The 25,457-nt window shown below is 37.9% G+C and overlaps 1 protein-coding gene across 1 annotated transcript in view; it reads left to right on the forward strand.

The window, feature by feature from the left end:
- LRP1B (LDL receptor related protein 1B) overlaps nt 1–25,457 on the forward strand; it is a 1,686,774-nt gene that overhangs the window by 383,355 nt on the left and 1,277,962 nt on the right. Inside the window, exon 4 of the mRNA XM_045298375.1 lies at nt 24,875–24,952. Within this exon, the coding sequence (XP_045154310.1) occupies nt 24,875–24,952 (78 nt within the window). The remainder of the gene's footprint in view (nt 1–24,874; nt 24,953–25,457) is intronic.

Consider the following 25,457-nt stretch of genomic DNA (forward strand, 5'->3'; position numbering starts at 1 on the left):
GTTTCCTAGAAAAATCAATTTCTCTCTGGTGAAGGTAATGAAAACATATCTATTATTAATGATTTTCTATAGCAGCGATATTTTAATCTCCATAATTTAGCTCTACTTGATGAAGGAAAAATGGATTTTTGTATATGGATGTACTTCCAGATAGGTATGTGCTTACATAAATTTTAAAACAGGAATTTTTTAAATCACCACTTTATATTTTAGATAGTTCTTATCATTTTCTATGTTATTTCATATTGGTGGCAATAACACCATGTCTAAATTGAGTGAAAAAGAGAAATGCATTTCCTGCATGTGAAGTCTCTCAATCTCGGATATTTCTGCAGAAATCCCTTGAGCCGCACAAAGGAGGCTTATTGAGGTAAACAGAATCAGCAAGCAGTGAACAGATTGACTGAGATCTATGGAAACACTGTTTTAAAATGTAACATTCTTAAGATCATTGTGTTAAATGTCTTGCTAAAATTTGAAAAGAAAAGAAGCCAAGGGTGCCCTATTTAAAATTCAACCCAAATTCCACATTTGCAGTGTGTTTGCAGTGCCAGAGGTCAATGGAGGTCTCCGTACCATCCAGTCTCTTCTTTGAGGCTCTGAAACAAGAGTAACTTAATCTTCTGTGTCATTAAAGAAAGTGGTGATGTGATCTTTGTCAGTGTTTTATAGTAAACTTCTCAGTGTCCGGTTAAATCTCAATAGTACAAGTGTATGAAATATTTTTTAAAACTCACTAGGGCAGGAAATTCTGAAGTTTGAATATTTCCTGTCATAGCACACAAATTCACACACACACAAACCCACCTTTCACATCTTTTCTCCTTTCTCTCTGGGATTCTAAGTCTATTTGTTCATGATTCTGAGTGCATAAGATGTTTCTGATCATTGACTCAAAAAAAGATAGTCTGATCCTTAACTACTCGAAATAATGAATATTTACCACTTTAAGTCCTGTTTAATTATTTTACCTTACTTGACAATTGGAAATATAATCTTCCTAATACACAAAATTAAAAATTCCCACTGCCCACAATCTAGTGTCAGTATTTAGGATGTATTTATTTTACCTAGTCATTTCAAATTTTACATAGTGGTTTTATCCTTTTGTATTTCTATTTATAAAATTTAAAATCAATTAGAAAAAATCTAAAACACCTGTGTAATAGACAAAGGTAAATGAAAACGTTTCACTTTTATAGTTTATAAAATTTTGTTATTTATAATGAATATCTGTGGGAAAATTAATAACCCTTAAAATATCTTGCTTAAATTTCATGTTTTTCAGAATTTCCAAAAGGAATTATCTAAATGCTAATTCTATTTTATTTTGGCAGTTTTTTTGGTTGTTTTATTTGTTTATATGTATATGTTCAAAAAAGCCCTTTCCACTTTCTTCCACTTAGCAGAAGAAACATTAGGGAAAAATTCTCTTTCAGAGACTAGAGAGACTGTTTTTGTGCTGTCAGGTTGAGCCTGCTCATTGTTGGCCTTCCATGACATGGGAAAGCTGCCCCACAGGGTTTTCTAGCCTGTAATCATTACAGGAGCAGATCACCCTGTCTTTGCTGCCAGGACTTCTTGTGTTAACAAGCACTCAAGTCTATAGAGCCTTGGGGTTCCATGCCCTCACCTTGGCTCTGACTCCTAGTGACTATACCACAGAACCAAGCCTCGGCCAGTTGGCGCCACTCTACTGTGGCCACGGTGTCAATGCAGATGGTGGATGGTCTTCTTCCTTTATGAAGGCTGGTGTCCTTCTCTCGGGACTGGTCTCCCCTTACAATCATAGGTCCAAAGTAGATGGAACGAAGGCTCCCCACTTTCATTGTTAAGTATTTGTTGTTGTTTGTCCCCCACTGTACTTCTTTCAGCACAGACCAAACGCCGAGTCTTAGCTCGTATCCTCAGGCTCTCATTCTTTCATTCTTCTTGAAGGGGAATTTTTAATTTTCGGTGACTAATTCTTTAGCAACAATCATATTGATTTCAGAATGACAAAAGGTTAGTTTGTAGCTATCACATTTGAAGGTAGGATGACCAAAGGCCAGGGGAAGGAATTTTTTTAAAATTTAATCATTTTATTAGGGGCTCATACAACTCTTATCACAATCCATACATACATCAATTGTGTAAAGTGCATTTGTACATTCATTGTCCTCATCATTCTCAAAACATTTCCTCTCCACTTAAGCCCCCGGCATTAGGTCCTTATTTTCCCCTCCCTCTCCGCTCCCCCCTCCCTCATGAGCCCTTGACAATTTATAAATTGTTATTTTGTCACATTTTGCCCTGTCTGACGTCTCCCTTCACCCACTTTTCGGTTGTCCGTCCCCCAGGGAGGAGGTCACATATAGTTCCTTGTAATCGGTTCCCTCTTTCCAACCCACTTTCCTTCTACCCTCCCAGTATCACCACTCACACCACTGGTCCTGAAGGGATCATCTGCCCTGAATTCGCTGTATTTCCAGTTCCTATCTGTACCAGTGTACATCCTCTGGTCTAGCCAGACTTGCAAGGTTGAATTTGTGTCATGATAGTGTGAGCAGGGAGGAAACATTTAGGAACTAGAGGAAAGTTCTATTTTTCATCGTTGTTACATCGCACCCTGACTGGCTCATCTCCTCCCCGAGACCCCTCTGCAAGGGGATCTCCAGTGGCCTACTAATGGGCTTTGGGTCTCCACTCTGCACTCCCCCCATCATTCACTATGGTAAGATTTTTTGTTCTGATGATGCCTTACACCTGATCCCTTCAACACCTCGTGGTTGCATAGGCTGGTGTGCTTCTTCCATGTGGGCTTTGTTGCTTCTGAGCTTGATGGCCGCTTGATTACCTTCAAGCCAATAAAGAAGATGAATCAATTCAGACATTTTGTTATTTGTAATTGTACTTTGTGTGTCCCTAGATATCATCCTACCTCCATATTAAAAGTATCCACTGAAAAATAATGCTAATTTTCTTCCAAATATATTACTCTGCAGAAGAAGGGAAGCATACAGGCTGCAGATCAAAGGCATGGAGGTTTGTGCAATTGCAGAGTCTTACGCAAACAGCCACATGGAAGTCAAAACAAGGGAGCACACCTGTATGTGCTCAAGTGGCTGGAAACATCAATGAGCCTAAAGCTAGAGACAAATAAGGGGAATTAGCTAGGACGTGTGGGTTTATGTGCTGAGACCACTTTTGATTAGAAAGCTTCCCCTGCTGCAGCCCTGATCCCTGCCATATTCTTTTCTTTGCGTTAAGAGTTGTACTAAGGTGTTGATCCGATAGTCTCACCAATATCTCTAGTGTAAACACTTTCTCTCAAAAGAGATTAGTTCAGGTAATTGAGTTAGTCTGGTGCAAGGACATGATCCTTGACTCTTGCTCATCGGGGGCCACATTGAAAGCATCACAGAGGCAACAGAGTTCCTCAAAAGAATAGGTTTTCAACAAATGTACCACCACCCATAAGACTATGAGAGAGCCCCCTTTCATTCACAAATAACATTCCTGGGAGAATCAGAGGGTGCCTTCTTCTAGTGTGGGTGTTTGTAAATAATCACTGAGGCCTTGGTTTGCAATGTTGGTTTTTTTTTATTTCACATCATATCTTACAAAAATACATGGTTTCTTAACATGGATATGTCAGATGTGAACGATAAACTACATCTGTAATGAAGAGTTGGAATAAAGCTCTACCTGCCTGTTTAAGTATTTTGACTTTTACAGGCATCACACTAGCTAAATGGATACCTCAGGGGAAAGAATGGCTAAGTGATTTGGCTCTGTTTTGTGACGCAAGTATATGCTGCACTGGTGCATCAAACATGGTTTACTCTCAGTTTGCAGGAACACGTTTTGTACGGATTTTGTATCTTTGACTATTATTAATATTACATTGAAGTAGCATTAGTGATGCACCCCCCCACCAAAAAAAATGGAAAGAAAACCAATATGGAAAACATGTAAATATATAGAAATACCTTAAATGTATACATACCTTATATGTATGCAACTATAATATATATGCATGTTACACATGCCCCGGTGGCGTAGTGGTTATGCATTGGACTATGATCCACATGGTCGACCTTTCTAATCCACCAGCAGTTCCACTGCAGAAAGACTGGGTTTTCTATTCCCATAAGCAGTTTCAGTCTCAGAAAGCAATGGGTGGGTGGTCCCTAGTGGGGGCATCACTGGGGCGGATCACTAGGAATCAGCATTGACCTGATAGCTGTGAATTATTTGGCATCTGTTTTTATTTTTTTTTTAAACTATGAAAAAAACTATAATTAATTTTAAAATAATCAGTAAAAGAAAGATTTAAGTTAAAGGAAAAATATTTTAATGTATAATACTGATGTCAATTCAAATTCTGTACTGATTTTTCTTTCTAGAAAAAGAGGGTTTTGAAGTAAATTATATGATTTCTTTCTTTCTTACTCCAATTTTTAATATGAGCCTTCAATCACATTTGACTTTGACTCTATTTTCAGTTAATTTGGATTTTAAATACATGCCTTTAAATTACAGTGGATACCTGTACACACCTTCCCTAAAGCACATTTGTGTCATGTTTGCTCACGCAGTTTCTGAACCAGAGGTGATAGCAATGGCTTCAGAATGGAGCTTTTCTCCTTGGTGCTCACAGCTTCTCCGAGGCGTTTGCTCGGTCCCTGAATAGAATAAGTTCTTGGATAGAAGCCACCCAAAAGAAAGAGCGGAGGTCCTTTAACCCCACCTTGCCTTCCAAACAGAAATCTTAATGTTCCTGCCACGTTGGGCTTCATGAATGTGTGTGGATTTTCGTGGACTGTGAACCTCAAATTTATCTAAATGTCCCCTCCCCCTCCCTTTCCTAGTCTGAAGAAAACAAAGACTGGCGTGTGAAAAATAATGTGGTCTAAATGAAACTTTTAAAAGGTAACAATCGAGATTGCAATTTTTTCTATGTATTTGATTCATTCAATAAATTCAGTGAACTTTTTTTGAGAATTATCCATATTCCAGGCACTTACCAGCCACGAGGGATTCAGGGCTCTCTTTATTACCTTCATGAAATTCATATGTCATCATAGAGATCGGTTAAAAATGCTGTGGATGAATAAAAGGAGGAGCATCTAATTTTGCTTAAGAGGATGCAGGAAATCATGCTAGAGAGCTGGTATTTGATGTCTGTCTCATTCTAAGAGGTAGATAGGCAAACAAGGGCAGAAGAATGTTCCAAAATCAAGGAAATCCATGTACCGAGGCACAAGCGCATGAGGACGTAGTGGACACAGGGAGCCCTAAGCCCTTTGGTAAGGTTGAAGAATGGGATCCTGAGTGGGGAGAGGAGGGTTCACACATGGGGGGGAAAGAAACAAAGAAAAAGAGAGTTCCCTAGGGTTTAGAATAATAGCATACTTTAATCCACTTAAAATACATAGCATAAAATTATAATGAGCAAGAGTAAATAAAATGATGCTAGAGTATATTCTCAGTACTACTAAAAGGGCCTTAGAAGGTATTATTTTAATATTAAACATATGGAGTTGCATTGTTGCATCTCTATAACCAATTTTGTGGTTTATTCTTAGAAAATAAATATGCATATTGCCATAGTCATGAAAATTGAGGTAAGTAATTATCATTTCTTTCTCATATAATTTTCCCTGAATCTAGACAGGTTGGTTACCCTTTTTAAATCGTAGCTTGTGCTACATGCTTGTGTTTGACTTTCATGCAAGTGAAAGTCAGAGTTGAGAGCACGAGAACTATATTAAGTGAATTCCTTTTCAAATTAAAATTAGGAATTGGGAGAATATATGTACTATTTTAAGCTTAGTTAAAGTAGTACCTTGGAGGATGCCTAAATTTTATCTTCTTATACTTTCACTTTGGGAAATATGTGACTGTTTCAATATTATTCAAAAATTAAAATGATCTCCAACTCTCGCTGCTCCCAACTCAATCTCACATGTGAGATCAAATCCCTTATGATTCATTACTGTGTTTTTTGACAAAACCAACTTTAAATTGAGAAAAAGCAAGAACTTAGAGTAAGCCATTGAAGTGGAATGTGTCCCAAGAGGGACACAAATATCTGTTGGAGGACAAGGTTTATAAATGGGACCTTGAGTTTCACTCACCACTTTTGGCTCCGGGGCTTTCACATATCCATGCAGAGAGTCCGGAAGAGTGTTGATCCAGTGTGCTTCCTGACCCGTTCTCACAGACAAGAAGGGTTGTAGAAAACCAAGTGACACATAGTTTTGCACTAACTACATATGCCCCGTCAGTTTTATTACTTGATTGAAGGGGGCAGAGGGGAATGCATTAAGTGAACAGCCTGGAAACCGTGTAAGCAGCTAGCAGATTCCAATGTTTCATGAAACCCTTTGCAATAGTCCCTTCAACAAGCAAAAGCAGTACTTTCATTTGCCAAAGTGTGTACAGGGGGAAAGAAGATGCTTCATTTAACTCTGAGAAGCAGATCTGAACTTGTAGCAATCTGAAGCTCAAAGAAAAACATCTTTAGAAATTTTCATAATTGGGTCAGAAGGGAATCTTAAAAGTTTCTCAAGACGTTTGCATAACATTTTATTTTGGAGAAGGTAAAATGCTATGTTGCCATTCCAATGGACAGTCACCAGTAAATATGTTGAAGTTTTGAGATTTGTTCTTGCACCCAAGCTGTAATTCATCTAAGTTTTGCAGCACTCTATAGTGGTCATGCGATTTGTATACCTTTCAGTAAGTTTCAATTCTGAATTTTTATATATTAATATATATATATATATATATATATATAAATTTCAGTGAGTTTCAATTCTGAATTTTTATATATTTATATATACATATGATTTGCCCATGCTTTCACCAAAATGTTGGAGTTTTGATTCACTACTTGCTTTTCAGGTAAAAGATGTGGCAGTTGGTAATGACCTGGCACTGTGCTGTGGGGCAGTTTCAGTCTAGGTAAAGGGTGACAATAACTCACGATGGCCTCAACACAAATTGAACCGATCTTGATGCGATTGTCACTGATCATTTCCATATATTAAATGATATGTAGAAAATAAAATTAGAGATTGGTGACTTCTCAGTTCACCATATGTAAACTACTTTGAAGTTAAATGCTGTTTTTGTAGATATCAAGTAATATGTGTGTATATTTTAAGTTTCCTCAAACTGTCTACATACATTTTAAATTTTGATTTTATACATAAAACACTCTTCTTTATAGGTCAAATTCACTTAAAATATACATTCTGACTCCCCATTATGATTGGCAGAGAAACTATAAAATAAAACTACTAACCGCACTTTGTCACACAAGGGGAGAAAAAACAAACAGTTTGTGCCATTAGATAAGCACTGGACTGTTAACCCAAGACTGATGTTTTAAACTAACCAGATGCTCTGCAGGAGAACAATCAGGCTATCTGAACCAATAAAGACACGTACAGCCTTGAAAACCCTAGAGGACAGGTCTACTCCAGCGGTTCTCAACCTGCGGGTCGTGACCCTTTTGGGGGTCAAACGACCCTTTCACAGGGTCGCCCTTATCCTAACAGTAGCAACATTACAGTGATGAAGTAGCAATGAAAACAATTTTATGGTTCGGAGGTCACCACAACATGAGGGACTGTATGAAAGGGCCGCGGCATTAGGCAGAAGAACCACGAGTCAACTATGAGTTGGCTGTCACTCCCGGCAGTTGGTTTCCATGGTTGCTACAAGGGATTGTAGAACTGGTCCAAACTACTTTGGCTTGTGGGACCATCACTTGCCACTCAAAGGCAGATAATCTTCTCTCTGAGTGTCTGAATTAGGGCAGTGTGATGGAGCCAACGCTTGGCTATTAGATGCGAGGAGGAAAATGGAAGGACAAATCACAGTTCCATGCGCTGAAATCTGTGGTGCATTCTCCTTCAAACTAAATAGTACAACATTTAATTAGGTCAATTAAATATTATTTCAGAGGTCACAAAGGTGTTTAAGACTAAATTTAAGTAGAATATATTATTCCATATAAATTATACCAAATTATGTCTCAATATTTATCATATAGAGAATACAGAAAAATAGGATGCATTATATAAAAATTGACATTATGTATTTATTAATGAAATGTTGTAGCCTGTAGCTATTGGAGAACCATTGTACATTATTTCAGAGAATTAAACAAAAGTTCTCATTTCAAAACTACTTTCCATTTTTGTTTCTTGCCCTTGGAGAAATCGGGGTAAGAGGATTTTGCTTGTCCAGCTCTGTCTTAGCTTGCTCGGTCCTACTTTGAGAAGTAACTTCCAGTACCTTGGCAGTGCGTCAGGTCTGCAGTCTGCCTTTATAACTCTTTCCACAAAACAGAATGTGTAGAAATAAATGCCGTAGATTTGGGTTCAAATCTTGGTAGTCTTGCCCAATTTGGTGTAGATTAACTTTTGAGAGGAGATTTTTTCCCAAACAAACATGGCTTGGCTTAATTCATTCTCCTCCCTACCTCCCTATACGCATTTCATAGTCCTAATAGATTAGAATCCCCTAAAGAAAATGACATTGCACTTTCACCCCAGCCTCTTCACTACAGCCTCAGTCAAGTGGGCAGAGAAGACAAGTATGCAGGCAACAAGAGAGTGAGAATGCGCAGAAGCGCCTGGAACTATTTTGCAGGAAAAGCATGAGGTAGATGGTGCCGCACCCCGTGCTGGAATGAATGACTGGCCTCGAACAACAAGGTGCTCTTTGTCAAGAAGATGCATGCGCGCCTGCATTTTGCCTAAAGTGCTGTTCTCTTCGCAGCTTTGTTTCTTCTTCTTTAGGAGAAATATCAGCAACAGACGAGAGGGAAGCAAAGGTCTCTTTCATGACTACAACTACAAACAGAGAAGCAGCAATAACTTTCTCTCTGCACGAAGCAGAATGGTAGGATAACAGGGCCCGTGGGGACTTTCAGAGGTCATCCGGGCCATCCATCTGCCTGTAGGCTGGACTTAACCCAAACTCGCCATGACAGATTGCTGTCTACCCTGCTTGGCTGGCCTCCAGGGCGGAAAAGACTAACAACCATTTTTAGCAAGACTTAGTAATTTGTACTGGGAGGAAAGATTTGCATCTTATAGTGTGAAATCCTCCATATCCTCTCTGTTTAGCTTTTTCTCTCCAACAGATTCCCACAGATTCCTGTAGTTAAATCACGTTTTTCTTGCCTGTCTCCAGAAATCCCTAAATTTACAACGTCCTTGAAATTCTGTGCTTCTCTTCCCCAGAAACCATGACATTTGATCGGGTCTCAGATGAGTGTCCACTATGATTGGATGTTAGCGCTTTGATCCATTACTTTATTATTTGTTAATTCCTCTTTGATTTTGTATTTGAGCATTCTCTTGTTCACCCCTATCACATCACTTAGAAATGTGTTTGCCTGTGACTAACAGGCTTAAAAGTGACTGGTTTAAAGAAAAAAACAAGTTTTATTTTTATTTCTTGAAAAAAGTGTCTAGAAGTAAAAAACCAAGCAGCCATGATGGTCCATGAGAGTTTGTGATAATATCAACTTCTATATTTCTATATTTCTTTTCCTGTCACTTGGCTTTCACCACTGAGATAGCTAACTGATGAAATATAGCTCCAAATATCATATACAAATTCTAGGAGCAAAGGAACAGATAATATAGCCAAGCCAAGCAAGTCATCGTCCTTAAGTAGCTTTTCTGGAAACCTAGCCCAGCATACAGATTGAATAAGTACAATGAAACTTATCGGAAGAGTTCTATATGACTCAGAAGATCCATTCAGCACTTCCTTCCTGGGATTCTTTCTTTCATATCTATTACAGATGTTGTTCAGCTATTTGCTCTTTCTTCTCTGTATTTCCATCATTAGTAACTAAGACTACTGTAAAATAAAGCTCTTTGCCGTTACTCCATATTAGCATTTTTTTTCAGTTTCCATAAAATATATGTTACTGTTTGAATTTTTCTATAAAACTATAGAATTTTGCCCTAACATGTTTCTGATGCACAACTTTCTTGAGTTTAAATCCTCATTGTGTTCAACAACTGCTTCTTGATCTCTGTGCAGATTCCACATGAGCACAATGAAGTGTTCTGGAATTCACATTCTACTCAACGTTATCCATAACCTGTTACAATCCACACAATAGAACGCCTCTACACAGTCAACAAGACAAAAGTAAACATCATTTTGGTGTTATTCTCTAATTTTGGCCAAGACCCATCAGTTACCAATAATGGTATTTCTTGTCCACATCCTCTTCTGAACCTGGCTCATATTTCTGATAACACCTTGTCAATGTATTTGTTATAAATGCTTTTGAATTATCTTCTGAAAAGCTCTTATTGATATTAATGATATTACTTGATAAGTTCTGCATTTTGTTGCTTCACCTTTCTTTGCAATGGGCCCCAATATAGATCTCTTTCAATCATTTGAACTGATCTTCCAAATTCTTTGGAGCATTTTCAGCCCCCCATCAGACATTATAAGCATCCCAATTGATATTACATTATTTTCTGAAACTTTGTTTTTTAAAAATACTTTCAGTGCAGCTTGGAGTTTTCTTTTAATTAGTTATTGATCATGTACTTCCTCTTTGTATGGTTGAAAGTAGGCCAATTATTTTTGGTACAGTGGCTCTCTGTTTAGCTTCCTTTTTATTTTTTTGGAGACTGCCTGTCTCAGTCAATATTTCCCCCCTAAAATCCTTCAATGTTGCAACTCAAAGCTTGATTTTTTTTCTTTTAGTTCTTTTAACTTGAGAACAGGGAGCACTTGATTTTCTATCTCAGGCATTTGCACACTTCACTTTAACAATTCCCTTGTTTTCTTGAGTTACCTTTTGGAATTGCTCAGCTCCTTTGTTGTTTCAAAATCAGGAAAAGTATGCATCAACAGGGCATACTTTCCTGAAACTTCAATATGGATGGTGACCAAATAATCTGAGAAGCTGGAATATATGAAGATAATGTGCCACTGGGTTGGGAGAAACTCCTGAACAAACTTTGAAATCCAGATGACAAAACCTTTCTTGCCAACTCTGAAGGGGACTTGACACACTTAAGGTTGGAGATTCAAATAATAATAATAATAATAATAATAATAATAATAATACAGCCTTCAATATGACTCCATATAAAGATATGACTCAATATGAAGATAACAAACTCCGCACAAGGAACAACCGACATCATCCTTCTAAAAAGAGGTGAGATTGAAGTTGTCAAGGATTTCACTTTACTTGGATCCAAAACCAGCATTCATGAAAGTAGTGGTCGAGAAATTAAACAGCACATTGCTTTGGTCAAACCTGCTGTCAAAAATCTCTCTAGAATGTTAAAGAGCGAAGATCACTCTTTGAGGACTGAGGTGCAACTGACCCAACCAATGGTACTTTCGATCACCTCACATGCACATACATGCTGAACAGGGAACAGGGGAGACTGGAGACGAGATGGTCCATATGAATTAGGGCGTTAGTGAAGAATATTGACAGTGCCATGAACTTCCAGAAAAATAAATCTGACTCAGAAGAAGTACCATCAGAATGTTCCTGAGAAAGAAGGATGGTGAGACTTCACATACTTGATACATGTTTCCTGAGGGACCAGCCCATGAAAGAGGACGCGAGGCTTGGTACAATAAAGAGTCAACAAAAATGAGATACACCCAGAACAAGATGAATTGGCAAGGTGGCTGCAACAATGGCTGGAAACATAACAATTGTGAGCCTGCTGCAAGGCTAGGTGGTGTTTCATTCTGTTATACATAGGATCATAGGATCATCAGGAATTGGAACGGACTAGCTGGCAGATAACATAGACAACAACCACAAGAACAACAACCCCGGCATCTCTAACTTTATCCTCTTGCTCAGCAGTTTAACATATGAGCCCCTATATTTGCATACTATATTGAGACATACACTTTTCAAAGTGGGAAAATATTGTCTCAAGAAAATAAGAGTCTTGGAGAAGTATATTAATGGATAGCCATGAGTAGATGTACAAGACTCAGAAACCCAAAGGGCAGTTCTGTCATATCCTATAGGGTCACTATGTGTGGGGGGAGGTCAGATGCGCAGGCATTCCCTCCCCTGAGGGAATCAGTTGCCAGACTGCTGTCTCATCCCTCCACAGGGGTGGGCCTGCTCCCTGCCTCGGGGGACAATGGACAGGCTCCTGTAGGAGGAGTTTGCACCCTACTGATAATGTTCCTATGGAGACCCAGAGACCAACCCCTAGACCACCCACTCATTGCTGTGTAACCTATAGTGCAGCCCCTTCCTGTGACATATGTCTCTACCCGTAATTAGTGGGCTGGATTGCCCCCAAAAGGTATATAGGTGTGAGTCAGCAGGACTTCCCTCTCTGACCCTGAGCTCCTTGCTGCTCTCTCCCTGGTTACTCCCCTCTCCCTTGTTCCCTTTCCCTCCTTCCCTTCCCCCTCTCTCCACGTGGACCACCAAGCTGGGCTGAGGTGAGCAATGTTGCTATGTATCATGCCTGACTGTATTATTGTATTATCTCTCATGCCCTCGATGACTTTAATATAATACTTATATATCTCAACCGTACAATTGTGCATTACTGAACCCAGAAGTAGTATTACTGAACCAGTGAGTTCAAGTACCGGGTGGGGCTGGCACCTCACCCTCCGTCTGCGCAATTTTATTTAATACTACAACTATGAGACACAAGTGACTCAAATGACAGTGTGTTAGGTCAGGTTGTCTATAGAAACAAGTCCAGTGGCACTCACATATGTGTAAGAACTAGGTATATATAGCAGTGTGCCAATCCAGTTCAGCTCAAGTCCATAAGTCCCTAGTAAGTCAGGGCTCACTTCAGACTCGTGTCGCTACCGGTCCATGATGCAGAAAGCTGAAGTGGGAGGCAGACAAGCACAGGCAGTGGGTACAGAATCATGTGGATCCATGGTCAGAGAAAACATGGTAGGCTGCTGACAGCCCCCATGGCGGGGCTGCCCACCTGGGCCCAACCTTGGAAGCAGGCAGAGGCCCAGTAGAGAGAGAGAGAGAAAAGGTCCCCAGCTTTCTTTCCTTAATGAAGGCCACACCTCCGAGGATGCCTCCCGAGACTGTGACCAGATTTACAGGTTTAATTGCACCCCATACTTTCATATACATTCAAGTTGACATAAAATCACCTATCACAGGCAGTAAGATTGGTTTGGGGTTTGAATACCATTTATTTTGCCTGCAGAACAACTGGTGGGTTCAAACTGCCGATTTTCGGGTTAGTGACTGAGCAATTAACCACCATATCATCATAGTTTCTTTTTTATGCGTGTGCTTGAAGAAATCAAAATCAGAAAAGTTAGTGAATATGCAAAATTTTCTATGCACAAAAAGCACCAATACTTTCTCTCATTTCTAACAACAAATACGTCTACATTAGGATGATAGTGTGTTACTTTTTTGTGGGAAATTGAGAAGTTATCGTCTTCCAGGATGACATTAGTATTTCTATCAGCTGGAAAATTTGTTAGGAAGATTTGTGTGGGATACCAAGCTGGGCCGATGTCTCTCTCTTGGATTTAACAGGAACCATGTTGACACAGCTGTTGAATTGTTATTGAATCACACACATTTATATCTAACAAACTGAAATGGCCATATTTCTATCGTACAGGTGACACTGTATTACACAGTTCTAAACTTAGGACAAAAGCATCAGGAACACATTCAAACATGGATTTTTAAATTATTGACATGTTAATTTCTTCCCTGCTGAAATGAAATACAATCACTGTGATAGAAAATAAAAATAAATATCATTCTCACTTTTAAAAAATAAAAAAAGAAACAACTAGATTCAGAGACTTAACAAAGAACTCCATTCATCTTTGTTGAAATAGAAGGTTTAGGCTACTTTATTTATTGAATTTACCAATGTAGTTTTCATTTTACATCACTTGTCTTACATTCTGTCAGTTACAATTTTTGACATGTAATAGTTTCGGTGACAAATGCTTCCAAAGAAAAAATAAATATTTTGAATCTAAATAATAATTCTTTGATAATCAGTACACATGGAATATGTAATCATTCTCAGTACACATGGAATATGTAATCATTCTTTGAAATAGGCAATTATCACTTATTTCACTGATTTATGAACAGCAAAGCACTTAACCATTGACCACTGGGACTTCTTGAGCTGGGAGGAGTAGTAGTAAGAGTTTACTCATGAAGCCAATAAGACTCTTGCATTAAGTTCCAGATTAGTTTATACATACAGCAAATAAATTTCCTTTTATGATTAAGTCATTTTGGGAGTTTTATAATCAATTGCAACTGACAGACACTTAAAAATATAAGTTGGTTAATTTTTCAATGGTTTTGTTGATGATTTAATATCAAAACACTAGCATAAACATGAAAGAATATTATTCTAAGAAAAATTAAGTTTCTCCTGACCATGTTTCCTCTAAGCAACGGATGGCCTGTTATTTTTGGTACATTGACAAGATTCTTTTTGGATGCTCAGGATTTGTATCCAACTGGGATTCTCCAAAGGCAATAAAACATTTCTACCTGTGCTCTGGAGCCTTGGTCACACTGCCAGTCTGAGTCAACTTGATGATGGTGAGTTTGGTTTGGTAATCAGCGCACCCATGAGACTAGTTAGTAAATGTTTGCTAACAACTTAGGAGAGCAGCGCTCATTGCCTAGTGGTTATTATGCCTGGGCTGATAACACACAGCAGTTCAAAAACACCAGCTCCCCAGAGGGAGAAGACTTTAGAGCCTCTAAAAGCCATAAGGGCAGCTCTACCTTGCCCTGTAGGATCGCCATGAGACAGAATTGAATTGATGGCTGTGAGTGTTTTTGTTTTGTTGTGTTTTAATAACTTGTATCTACACAGCAATATGTAGAAACCATCTGGATAGTCCCTGAACTCAGGAGTCTGATTAGCTTACATTTGAAATCAGCAAATATTTATGAGATGGAAAAATAAAAGAATAGACAAAGTCACTACACTTTAAGAGATTTATTCTACTCATAACATGAAACTTCTTTAGATTTGCACCTCAAGAAAAGAAGTTTCTGAAAAGCTAGAAGCCAAGAGGAATGCTCCTTTAAGCAAGCATCAAAATAAAAAGAGAATTTTACTAAAATTATTTTTCTCTCCTTCTCTACATTTGGAAGATATGATCCTATCTATTTTTATCCTGATTTATACACCAGTTGTTGTTCATTTAATTTTGACTCATGTCAACGTCATGTGTCAGAGTAGAATTAGGCTCCACTGGTTTTTATGTTTTGCTTTTCATGAATTTATTTATTTAAGTCATGGTAATAATATACAAGAATAAGTTAAAATATGACTACTAATATTCTAGTTCCTTTATTCAGGAGTTTATTTAAACCAATATGTGTTCAAAGATGACTGTGTGATCGGTAGATGGCTGCAACTTTTCTCAGTAATGTCAGTCCTGTCATAAAAAAAAAAAAAAACTCAAACTCACGGCTGTTGTGTCCATGCTGACTCAGCAATGGTAGAGGACAGGAAAGAACGGCCCCTGTGCGTTTCTGAGACGGTGACTCTCTCTGTGTGTCTGTGGCAGGGCAGCTGGGGGTTTGAAACTGCTGACTGTAGTTAGCAGCTCAAGGCACAATCGCTATACTGCAGGGCTCCTCTGGTACTGCCTCTTAAGACTTCTCTTTGTTTCCATAACTCAAAGAACAATGAAAAGGCACATGCTTTGAGATATTTGAGGACGCCAAACCTGCTGTTTTAAGGTGGTATAAATAGAGAGCTCAGAATACTTTGAAGAAGGGTTCCAGAGGTGGAAATCTCACCTTCAGAAGTATGTAGACTCAGGTGGGAGGTATGTCAAGAAACAATAGCTTCAAATATCTTGTTCAATAGATATATTTATGATTTTATAGCAATATTTTTAATTTTTCTGTATATATACCAAAATATTTTATATTTCAACAATACTGACATGTGCTATTCAATGATATTGATTGTATTCATCATGCCATTTAATCATTATCCTTATAAATTCCCAAATTATACAATCATCCTTGACAGAATGTCAGTGTCTAAGCATCGAATCCCCGTTCTCTCCTTTGGCATTTCCTTAATCACTCAGTAATCACTAACAAAGTAAATCCTCAACTTTTTATTTAAAGTGCCTCTGGGTGCCTTGAACCTTTGATTAACAGTATATCCAATGCTTCTACTTTGGTTACCTTTGATTAACAGTGCAGTAAGCAAGTGACAAATCGCGGTGAATATTGCCACTACTGATAGGGACTGATGTGGACTGATGAAGTGGCTGCAACTATAGGATCAAACACGACAACTATTGTGACGTAAGGTGGGGCTATGTTTCTTCTGTTTTACATAGAGTCCTTATGAGTCGGAAATGACTCATTGGCAGCTGACAACGGACGACACTGTTGACACTCTATCACTATTGAGTCTAAAAGTAACTACTTTGAGGACTAAAGTACATGTGACCGAAGTCGTGGTATTTTCAATTGCTTCAGATGCATGTGAAAGTCGGTACAGTGGATAAGAAATACAGAAGAATTGATGCATTGAAATAAAACAAACACATGTGTGTTGGAAGAAATACAACCAGAATGCTCTTTAAAAGCAAGGACTGTAAGACCTTGTCTCATCTTCTTTGGACATGTTATCAAAGGGACGAGTCCATGCAGAAAGATATCATGCAAGGTAAAATACAGGTTCAATGAAAAAGAGACTGGCATTTGACAAGATGGATTGACACAGTAGGTCCAGCCATGGACTCAAACATTAGAACATCTGTGAGGATGGGGCAGGGCCAGGCAGTCTTTCATAGGATCACTATGCTTCATGACCAATTGGATGGCACTTAACAAGAGCTGGGCTAAAAGGATCGTGGAATGTCAAGTTGCTTTCGAGTTAGACAACAAAGTTGACTTGAGTCAGCTGGAGAAACAATCCTCTATCAAACTAGTCATTCTTCACCCAGAACAGGTTAATTTCCTGCAGTCATACCACCAAACTGTAATGCTCCATGCGCCGTTTTTCCACTCCTTGACAGTTAACTCACTGTAATCTTAGTATTCAGAACCAATTGGTCAGGCTTCAAATCTACTTTGATAAAGTTTGCATAAATCAATTTGTTCCCACAGTCTTCTCTGTACGCATAATGTGCTGTCTTTTATGTGCTAGATCATGTATCAATACATAGTTTATTTAGAGCTTTTGCCTGTTTTATCACTTATGCTTATATTAAGGGCATTTTATCTGCTGTGTATTATGAAACTAAACGTCCACTGGGTACTATTAAAATAGTTTTAATTTAATTGCAATAAGACCTAAAGCTGAACATTTATTTAATATTTCAACACATTGATAAAATTCTGGCTTTATAACTCACCTTAATTAAAATATATTCTCCTCTGAATTATAATCAGAAAAGAGGAAACTCCCTGAACCCTTATTTATCCTTCTCAAATGAAATGAGCTTTTACATATCAAACAAAATAAGGTTACAATTTCTGCACTATGCTTTGTTCCTTTCTGTATTGGGACTGATTCTTTACCAATGGCAAGAAAATGATCATGCAATTGTAAATGAATAAAAACTAAGATAATTTGAAATATTTAAATGGCTAGTTCAAAACAAAATATGATGCCACACAGCGATGGCAACAATCTATGTGATAAAAGTGTGGGCAGGTAGTCTTCTGGTTATGAACCAGATCCATTCCTAGATATATTTAAACTGAATTTGTTAGTGCACAAAAAAGATCAAAGCTTTTTCAGTGAGTTAAAAGTTGTTCGTTAATTCAAGAAAAAAGATGGAAGCTTCTCCAATGACTTAAAGGGCGCAGAAGCAGCACATGCAGACAATGGTGAGGATGGCTGTGTTGTGATTCAGGATTGATGCACAGAGACCGGTACTGCAGGGCGTCAAGGGTTAGGCTGCTAACTACAAAGTTGCTGATTCAAACCCACCCACGGTTCTGAACCTGTCCGTTCCAGAGAAGATTGATGGTCCTGGAAGCCCCACAGGGCAGTTCTACCCTTCCCTTGGGGTCACTATGGGTCAGAATGTTCTCAATGGCTGTGGGGTGTAATTGGTTTAGGGGTTAGTTCAATCATTTCAAAGTGAGAGGAAATATATATATCATTAGAGGGCAAGTCAGAACTGTCCATAGTCTGACATTCTGTGATGCTCACATTCCTGACATGCTCACGGAAGTCAAAATGGGCACGTAAGCAAATGTGGTGAAAAAAAGTTCCCCTTTCTTAATAAATTATGACCTCACCATGTCTAAATGTTCAGGAAATTAAAATATAAGTGAATAATGGATGAAATACTTGCTAAAAATTTATGTTTTGGTGTTGGTTGAATAACTATATTGGGAACCCAAAATATCTTTGGATTTTTATTTTCAACTTTTTTAGTTAGGGAAAAAACATTCAGTCCATCTTGTACAATGACAAGAATGGATTATATTCTTGGATAAAACTTTGTGTCAGAACTAAATAAAATATTGAAACAGGGCTGTTGCTATGCATTGTTTTTGTGCAAAACTTTGATTAGTACTCATTATTTTGTCCTGAAGATAATAAGACTAGGTTAAGTACTTGGCCAAGATTCAGAGGATGGATTGGCACAAGCAGTGCCCTCTGGGGCCGATTAGCTTGCTTTTATTGCTTTGTCGCTACCACAGTCATGATGGCCTGAGAGCCCCAAAGCCTTCTTCAATTCTGTGTTGACAATTCTAATGCCAGTTCAGATGGAAAAGAAGCAAAAATCATTCAAAACATCTAAGTCTTTTACATTTGTATACTTATTTACTCTCATTTATTTTTCTGTTCTAAATATTGGCCCACTATTAATCCATGCTTACAATCAAAGAAGACCTTTATGTCCCAGGAAATGTCTCCTAACTGCTTCGTTTAGCAGCTGAATCTGTTGGAAGGGGTAAAATTATATTCAGTTTTTTCAATAATTTTACACCCAGTCAATGCATTTTACTGTTTTTTTTTTTAATTGGAGAAACTCCCCTGCCTGTGTTGTTTGAACTTCTGTCATCTGCATTTCTGATCTTTCTTTATGATTTCTCTGATTCACTTTTGATCATTAGGTACCACCTAACTGCTCAGTAGTAGGTGGTAGTCCTAGCTCGAAGAGTTACAGTTTCTGAACCTGGGCATATCCAACTCATGCCTAAAACGGAACTCAGCAGCTCTCCCTCTATCCGACCAGTCATTACATTTGTGTTTTAAAGACTATGTCGTTATCTATATTGAGACCCAAACAGAATTTCCAATTTTATATGAGCACATTCCTTTTCACACATCCTACCCAACACACTAAACAAGTTTAAATTGCTCCCATTCTTAACAAAGGCTTGCACCTGTGTACTTCTAAACACTGAACTGCTTCTTAAAAATAAGCAGAATAAAATTTCTCTGAAGCATTAGATGATGGCCTCGTACTTGGGTGCAAGCCTCCTCTCTAACCCATTCCAATGCGGCATCTATTTGGTCAGTAAAATATATTTATAAAGTGAAAATTTAAATATGTAAATCTTTGCTTAGACTGACTGGATAAATTACAAACTCCCTAGCAAGGAAGGCAAATTGCTTTATCATAAGTCCCTTTTCCATTTCTCTTCCCTTATCTGACAACCTTTGCCCTCACGCACCCTGGGTTCCAGTTAACCCCAAACTTTCTGAATCTGTTACAGTATGCAATGGCTTCTTGGACGTGTGTATGTTTTTCTCTCCATGTGAAACGCTTTCCTGTCAGATCTTGCTCCTGTTCTTCATTTTAGTGCTTAGCCATTCTCAGAGTTTCAGACCTCGAGGCATATCAACAGAGATTTCCTTGAACCAAGCTTCTCTTTTCTCAGCTACCATCCATCATATCAGAGCATTATATTTACCCACTCATTTATTATTTTATTTATTCAACAATGATTAGGCTATGTTAGGTTATGGATACAAAAATTAAACATCTTTCATATCAAAATTTTCACAATTGAGGTTAAAATAGCTTCATAAGCAAAAATTGCCGTGTTTTGAACTGTTTTGCAACGTTATATTTGAAAGTGTCATGTAAAACAAAGAGCATATTTATGATCCAGAGAAAGTAACTGAGACTATTGTGAAGATTTCAAACAAAGAGGATTTTCACGTAGTTGATGGAACATCTTAGATGTCCATGGTCGATAGTGGGGTGGCATCACCCAAAGGACACTATCACCTTCATGCCAGAGGGAAAAATCAAGAGCACATACTACTGGATCTCAGTTTCTTCCACATAAGCTACTGATAAATGGTGATACGGATTAAGACAGTGAATTATATCCAGTTAGTAGTGACCCTGTTGGTACAACAAAGAAAAGGATAACAGGAAAAACAAACAAAAACAAACAAACACACACACCGCCTGGTCCTGTACCATCATCACAGTTTTAGGTTTGGCTCTGTTATTGCAGCCGTTGTGTCAATCCATCTCCCTGAGGTCTTCCTTTCCTTCTGTGACCCTCTCATGTACCAAACAGGTTCTCCCTTTCCAGGGACTGCTCTCACCTGCTAGCAGAGCCAGCGTTTGTGAGGCCAAGTCTTACTGCCCTTGCTTCTAAGGAGCGTGCTGGCTAGCACACCGAAAGGAAGAGAGGCTGGAAACGTGTCCAGTCTTCTTTCCAGTTACTGAGTCCCCCTAGCTGAACTCCGTCAGAACGCAATAGACCAGCCTCTTTGGAAATGAAGTTTTTAGTTCGGACTTATTTTTAAAAGGGAATGTCTTCTATCATACCTTGAAAAGCTAGTGTGATAATCAGTGATAAAGTATATAAAATAAAGTGCCGTGCACAGGAAAACTTGGGTATTCTCTAAATGACTATTAGTAGTATCACCACTGATCATATCCTCAAATTTCTATGGCAACAGCGTTGCAAAGCTGATGATTTACCAACCTGCCTCGTCATCTTTGCAACACACGTAGCATGTGAAAATCTTCATGGTTCATAATTTCTATTAATGCTCCTGTGCACGTATTCAGTCGACTTGTTGCCCTCTGTGAGGAGTCAGAGGTACTGCATTCGGCCCCTAATTCAGTGCATCTGTTGGGGTTCGTGATGAGAGAGTCTTTGCTCCCCCCACTATTCCACCCCCAACCTTCACACCAGCTTCCTTTATAAAACAAAGGGACAGCGAATGCCACTGTGGATTAATACCATCTGCAGTGCAGGCTGCTTCGGGACAGGCCCAGGTTTTTCTGGCTCAGATCTTTACATTGAGCTCTAAGGAGATGCTGACTGCAGAAGAGCAGAAACGACAACTTGGTACCCACTGGGCATTATGCACTCTTTCCATTAGAGGAAGAGAAGAGAATTTTGAGAGTCAGCTCTTAGAAGGATAGGTAAATTGACTAGGACAGGTAATTTTTTCTTTATTCTTTTCAACTTCTCCTTTCTCTTGGCCGCTCTGAGATACTTATTCCAATAGGTAGACATTAGATCTATTCCATAATTGTTTAAATGGATCGGCATTTTAAAAGGTTTTTGACTAGGCATATATTTACGTCGCAAATGGATACTGCCCCCTAGAACAAAAGATAGTTTAAATTTATATTCAAAAAGGATCTTGGCAATTCCAGTTCTGCAATGCAAGGGTGAGTGGTCACTTGCGGTTAGTCATGTCTTGTCACATCTCAGACGTAAATCTGGTGATGGAAATGTAAAAGACCAATCTACCACTAAAAGCTTTGGCCAATACTATTGGATATTGCATGCAAATGAGAGGACAGAAGAATATTTCCAAAGGAATTTGTGGTTTGAAACAACTGCTCTCTGTGGAGGAAAAATGGACCTCCTGTCAAGAAAAATTAGTCAATTTTCATATAGTTCCCATAGTAATATTTCTCCTCTCCTCTTTAAGATACTTGCAGTGTAATGGCGTTTGCATTCATACCCAGTCTTCAAATAGTTTCCAACCAGTGACCTTTCTGAACAGAAAAAATATAAAGGCCTTATGCTATGCAGACAGAGGGAAATGATCTCAGATAGCAATCCTGAGATGCAAGAGAAAGGATAAAGAGATATGGACATATTAGTAAATATAAAGGTAGATATAAAACAATATTGCATTTATTATTACAGATGTTGCATTCATGGAATTTAAAGCAGAGACAAACAAACAAATCATAAGCAGGAATAATATATAAATGGTAGTATAGTCAATGTAGGTGGGCGGTTGGTAATGTTTTCTTCGAGTGGTCTACCCAAATCATTCAAATGGTCCCAAATGTGCCTGAGTAGGACAGTGAGCAGAAAGAGAAATCAAGTGAAAATGGGAAATTCTTTCCAGCAGAATCCAATTTTTGCTGTAACAAGAAGTATCTTTCCCATTCACATGAGTTAAGTTGTGTACAATCTGTACTCTTTTATTTAAAATTGGGGAATGAATAGTCAAAAAGCAAAATATCAGAACCGAGTCCATTAACAGCAGGTAATTTTTATTTGAACAAGCGGTTTACAAAATTACATTTTCATTCAGAGACAGTCTGTGTACTTTATATCCTAAATTTCCTTTTTTGTTTCCTACATGAGATGAAAATTGAATTCCAGCAATCCATTTTGTGTTTTAAGTATTTTCTACATAAATATTTGAAAATGCATACATGGAACAAGGTTAAGGCAATTTTTTATCAGGAAATACAGGGTAATTCTTTATTTAATATAAATATGACTTAGATAAAGGTACAAAGGATTCACACTAAAATTAACCAATCATAATAAAAATTCTGACATATTTTTCAAGGTAATTATGGGCACCATTTTATAAAGTTAAATAAGATTGTGTGCCAAATATTAGCTATATTACTGGTACTTCAATAAATCACTGTTACATGAATTCTTACTGTCTATAATTATTGTTACTAGAGTTCTTTATTATGAAAGTGTTTGTCAGGATTCTCCAGAAATCTAGGCTTGATGATTAATAGTTGGTTAGTGGATGGGCATGATAGATGGTTATATGGATGGATGGATGGTGGTAAAATGTAAGAGACAACATAAAATGGCATAAGAAAAGTAGGTTACCTCTAGAAAAATAAATTGCCTTTTGAAAGAGCTAGTTAGTGTTCATTGATATGGTACCAAAAGATTAGATTCCTATTATAGTCATTAGTTCTTGAATACACAGAAAGCAAGTAAATGAGTGTAAAAATGGGTTTATTCCAACAAAATGTGTTTAAACACCTATATAATCTGTGAATTAATGCAGACAAGTTGTCTAGTGATTAAACACACTTTATTCTCATTAGGTTGCCTGAATGGATGGGGGTATATGAGCAGGAGGGGTTCAATTTCAATAGTCATCTCTGGTTTTATTTGCTGGACTAGTTACTTTCAAGGCAGAGAGGGAAGCTCAGAAGATGATGGCAACTATTGTGTGGGAGTTGAGGGTGGTGAGTTGCATATCCGTGAGTTATTTGGGAAGAAATGAGAGAACTAGAAATACTACCTTCAGATATGCATAGACTTAGATGGAGGCTATATTAGGGGTGGGTGTTACATGTTGATATTTTTGTTTCATACAAATTGTTTTTAGGATTTTGCTGGAATTCTTTCATAAGACTTCAAAATGACAGCCATCTAAGCAATTCCAACTCATTTCAGCCCTGCTGCAAATCATTACAGGATAGATAGCCCTCTCTCTCTCTCTGTCTGTCTGTCTCTCTCTCTTGCTGCCGGGGGTGGGTTTGAACTACTAACTGTGCAGTTAGCAGTCCATCTCTTGCCAACAGTGCCCCAGGGCGTTCTCATACAAACAAGTAAAAGTGACCCAATAATTTTTTTTTAATCTTATGCCAAGATGCTAGCTTCCAAGGGAATTTAAGAAGTTTACCATAATAAAGATACTTTCAATATTTTCAATGCAGTTTTGAGAAACTGGTCTTGTTCAACATTGAGAGTCGTGATCCAGTTTAGGAAATAATGTATATAATGATGGAACAGATGATAATAAATGCACCATATTCTCTCTAATAAATACAAACTTTTTCATCATCAGAAGAAGAAAGATCTTAATCTCCCACCAGGCATTCCTAATATTTAGAGTTGGACAAGTCATTCCAGGATGACTTAATTGTTAACAGCACTTAATCCCTGGGCGTTAAACTGTCTGCCTGGTGGCATAGTGCATTATACCCTGAGCTACTAACTAAAATGTGAGTGGTTTGAACTCACCAGTTACTTCTTGGGAGGAAGATTAAGCTGCATGTTCCTGTAAAAATTAAAAGTCTCAGAAACCTGAAAAGTGTAACCTGGAATGGATTTCATGACAGCAGACTTTTTGTTTGTTCCTTTGTTGTTTTCATTCTCTATTGCCCATGGGAAAATGTGTTCACTCAGGCTCTACAACGCTTCCTCTCTCTGTGCGGGCCCCTCCCTAGTCAGACTTACATGAGTAATTCTGATCAGCTGCTCACATACCCGGCAAGGGTCCATTTTCACTTTGTGCAGTCGTACATCATGCAAGTGATCAGAGAGGGGGAAATGTTCTTTTAATTCCTTTGGTGGTTAGTTAATATAGCCATAAAACAATAATTTACTAAATATTTGTTGAAGGGAAACCTGAAAGGTAAATATTCCAGTCTGATTTGCATAATTTACCTAATGTAGTGATTAAGAGAATGAGATCTCCTTGAATTCCCCAGTTTTTCTATCATCTCTGAACAAATTTTACTTGAAAACACGTGGAATGCTTGCCCTTTATTGGGCTGTGGCTTCAAAATTTAAATTTTCTTTGAAAAATATTTTTGAACAAAAAGATCAGGAATGATAGCTAAAGAAATGAATATTTGTTAAAATTTTCTGCTTTAGAAAAAAAGATTGCTGATGTGCAGCTAAAGCGGAGTTTAGAAGAGATTGGAGAGGAGAAACGAAATGCCAGCAGAATCAGTAAGATAAAAGATAGACCACTAGACGTTACTTAGTTTTCCACTGACAACAATTTCAGAGGCATTATTATTGTTTTCTTTCTCCCCCCTAGAATTAAATATTAAACATATTTCCATATTCTAAAAGTATCCACATTTTATACAGCTACCCAAATGCCAATTTCAGGACTCCAAACAGTGTAATTGAAAGTACATTCTGAAATGCTCCAAGTATTCAATCCAATGGTAGGTTTCATAAGATAATGAATTAAGATATGCACAGTTAATACGCTAAATAAGTTTTAGTGCATTTTCACTTATCTTTCCATCTGAAATAATTAAAAGAACATCTTTCCAAGTGAGATGAAAACAGAAGGGGTGATGATTATTTAAATTCAGAAAAGGGAAATTCCATAAAAATTTGTTATTTACTATGGTAAATGTTAAATTTGATATGTCCTTTAAATCCACAAATCGTCATTAATAAAGCTTGTGAAATAAGTGTGTTGCCCCTAAGAAAGTCTAGG

This window comes from Echinops telfairi, unplaced genomic scaffold, assembly GCF_000313985.2.
Source record: "Echinops telfairi isolate 266 unplaced genomic scaffold, ASM31398v2 ScPeMD7_4;HRSCAF=17, whole genome shotgun sequence".
Classification (NCBI taxonomy): domain Eukaryota; kingdom Metazoa; phylum Chordata; class Mammalia; order Afrosoricida; family Tenrecidae; genus Echinops; species Echinops telfairi.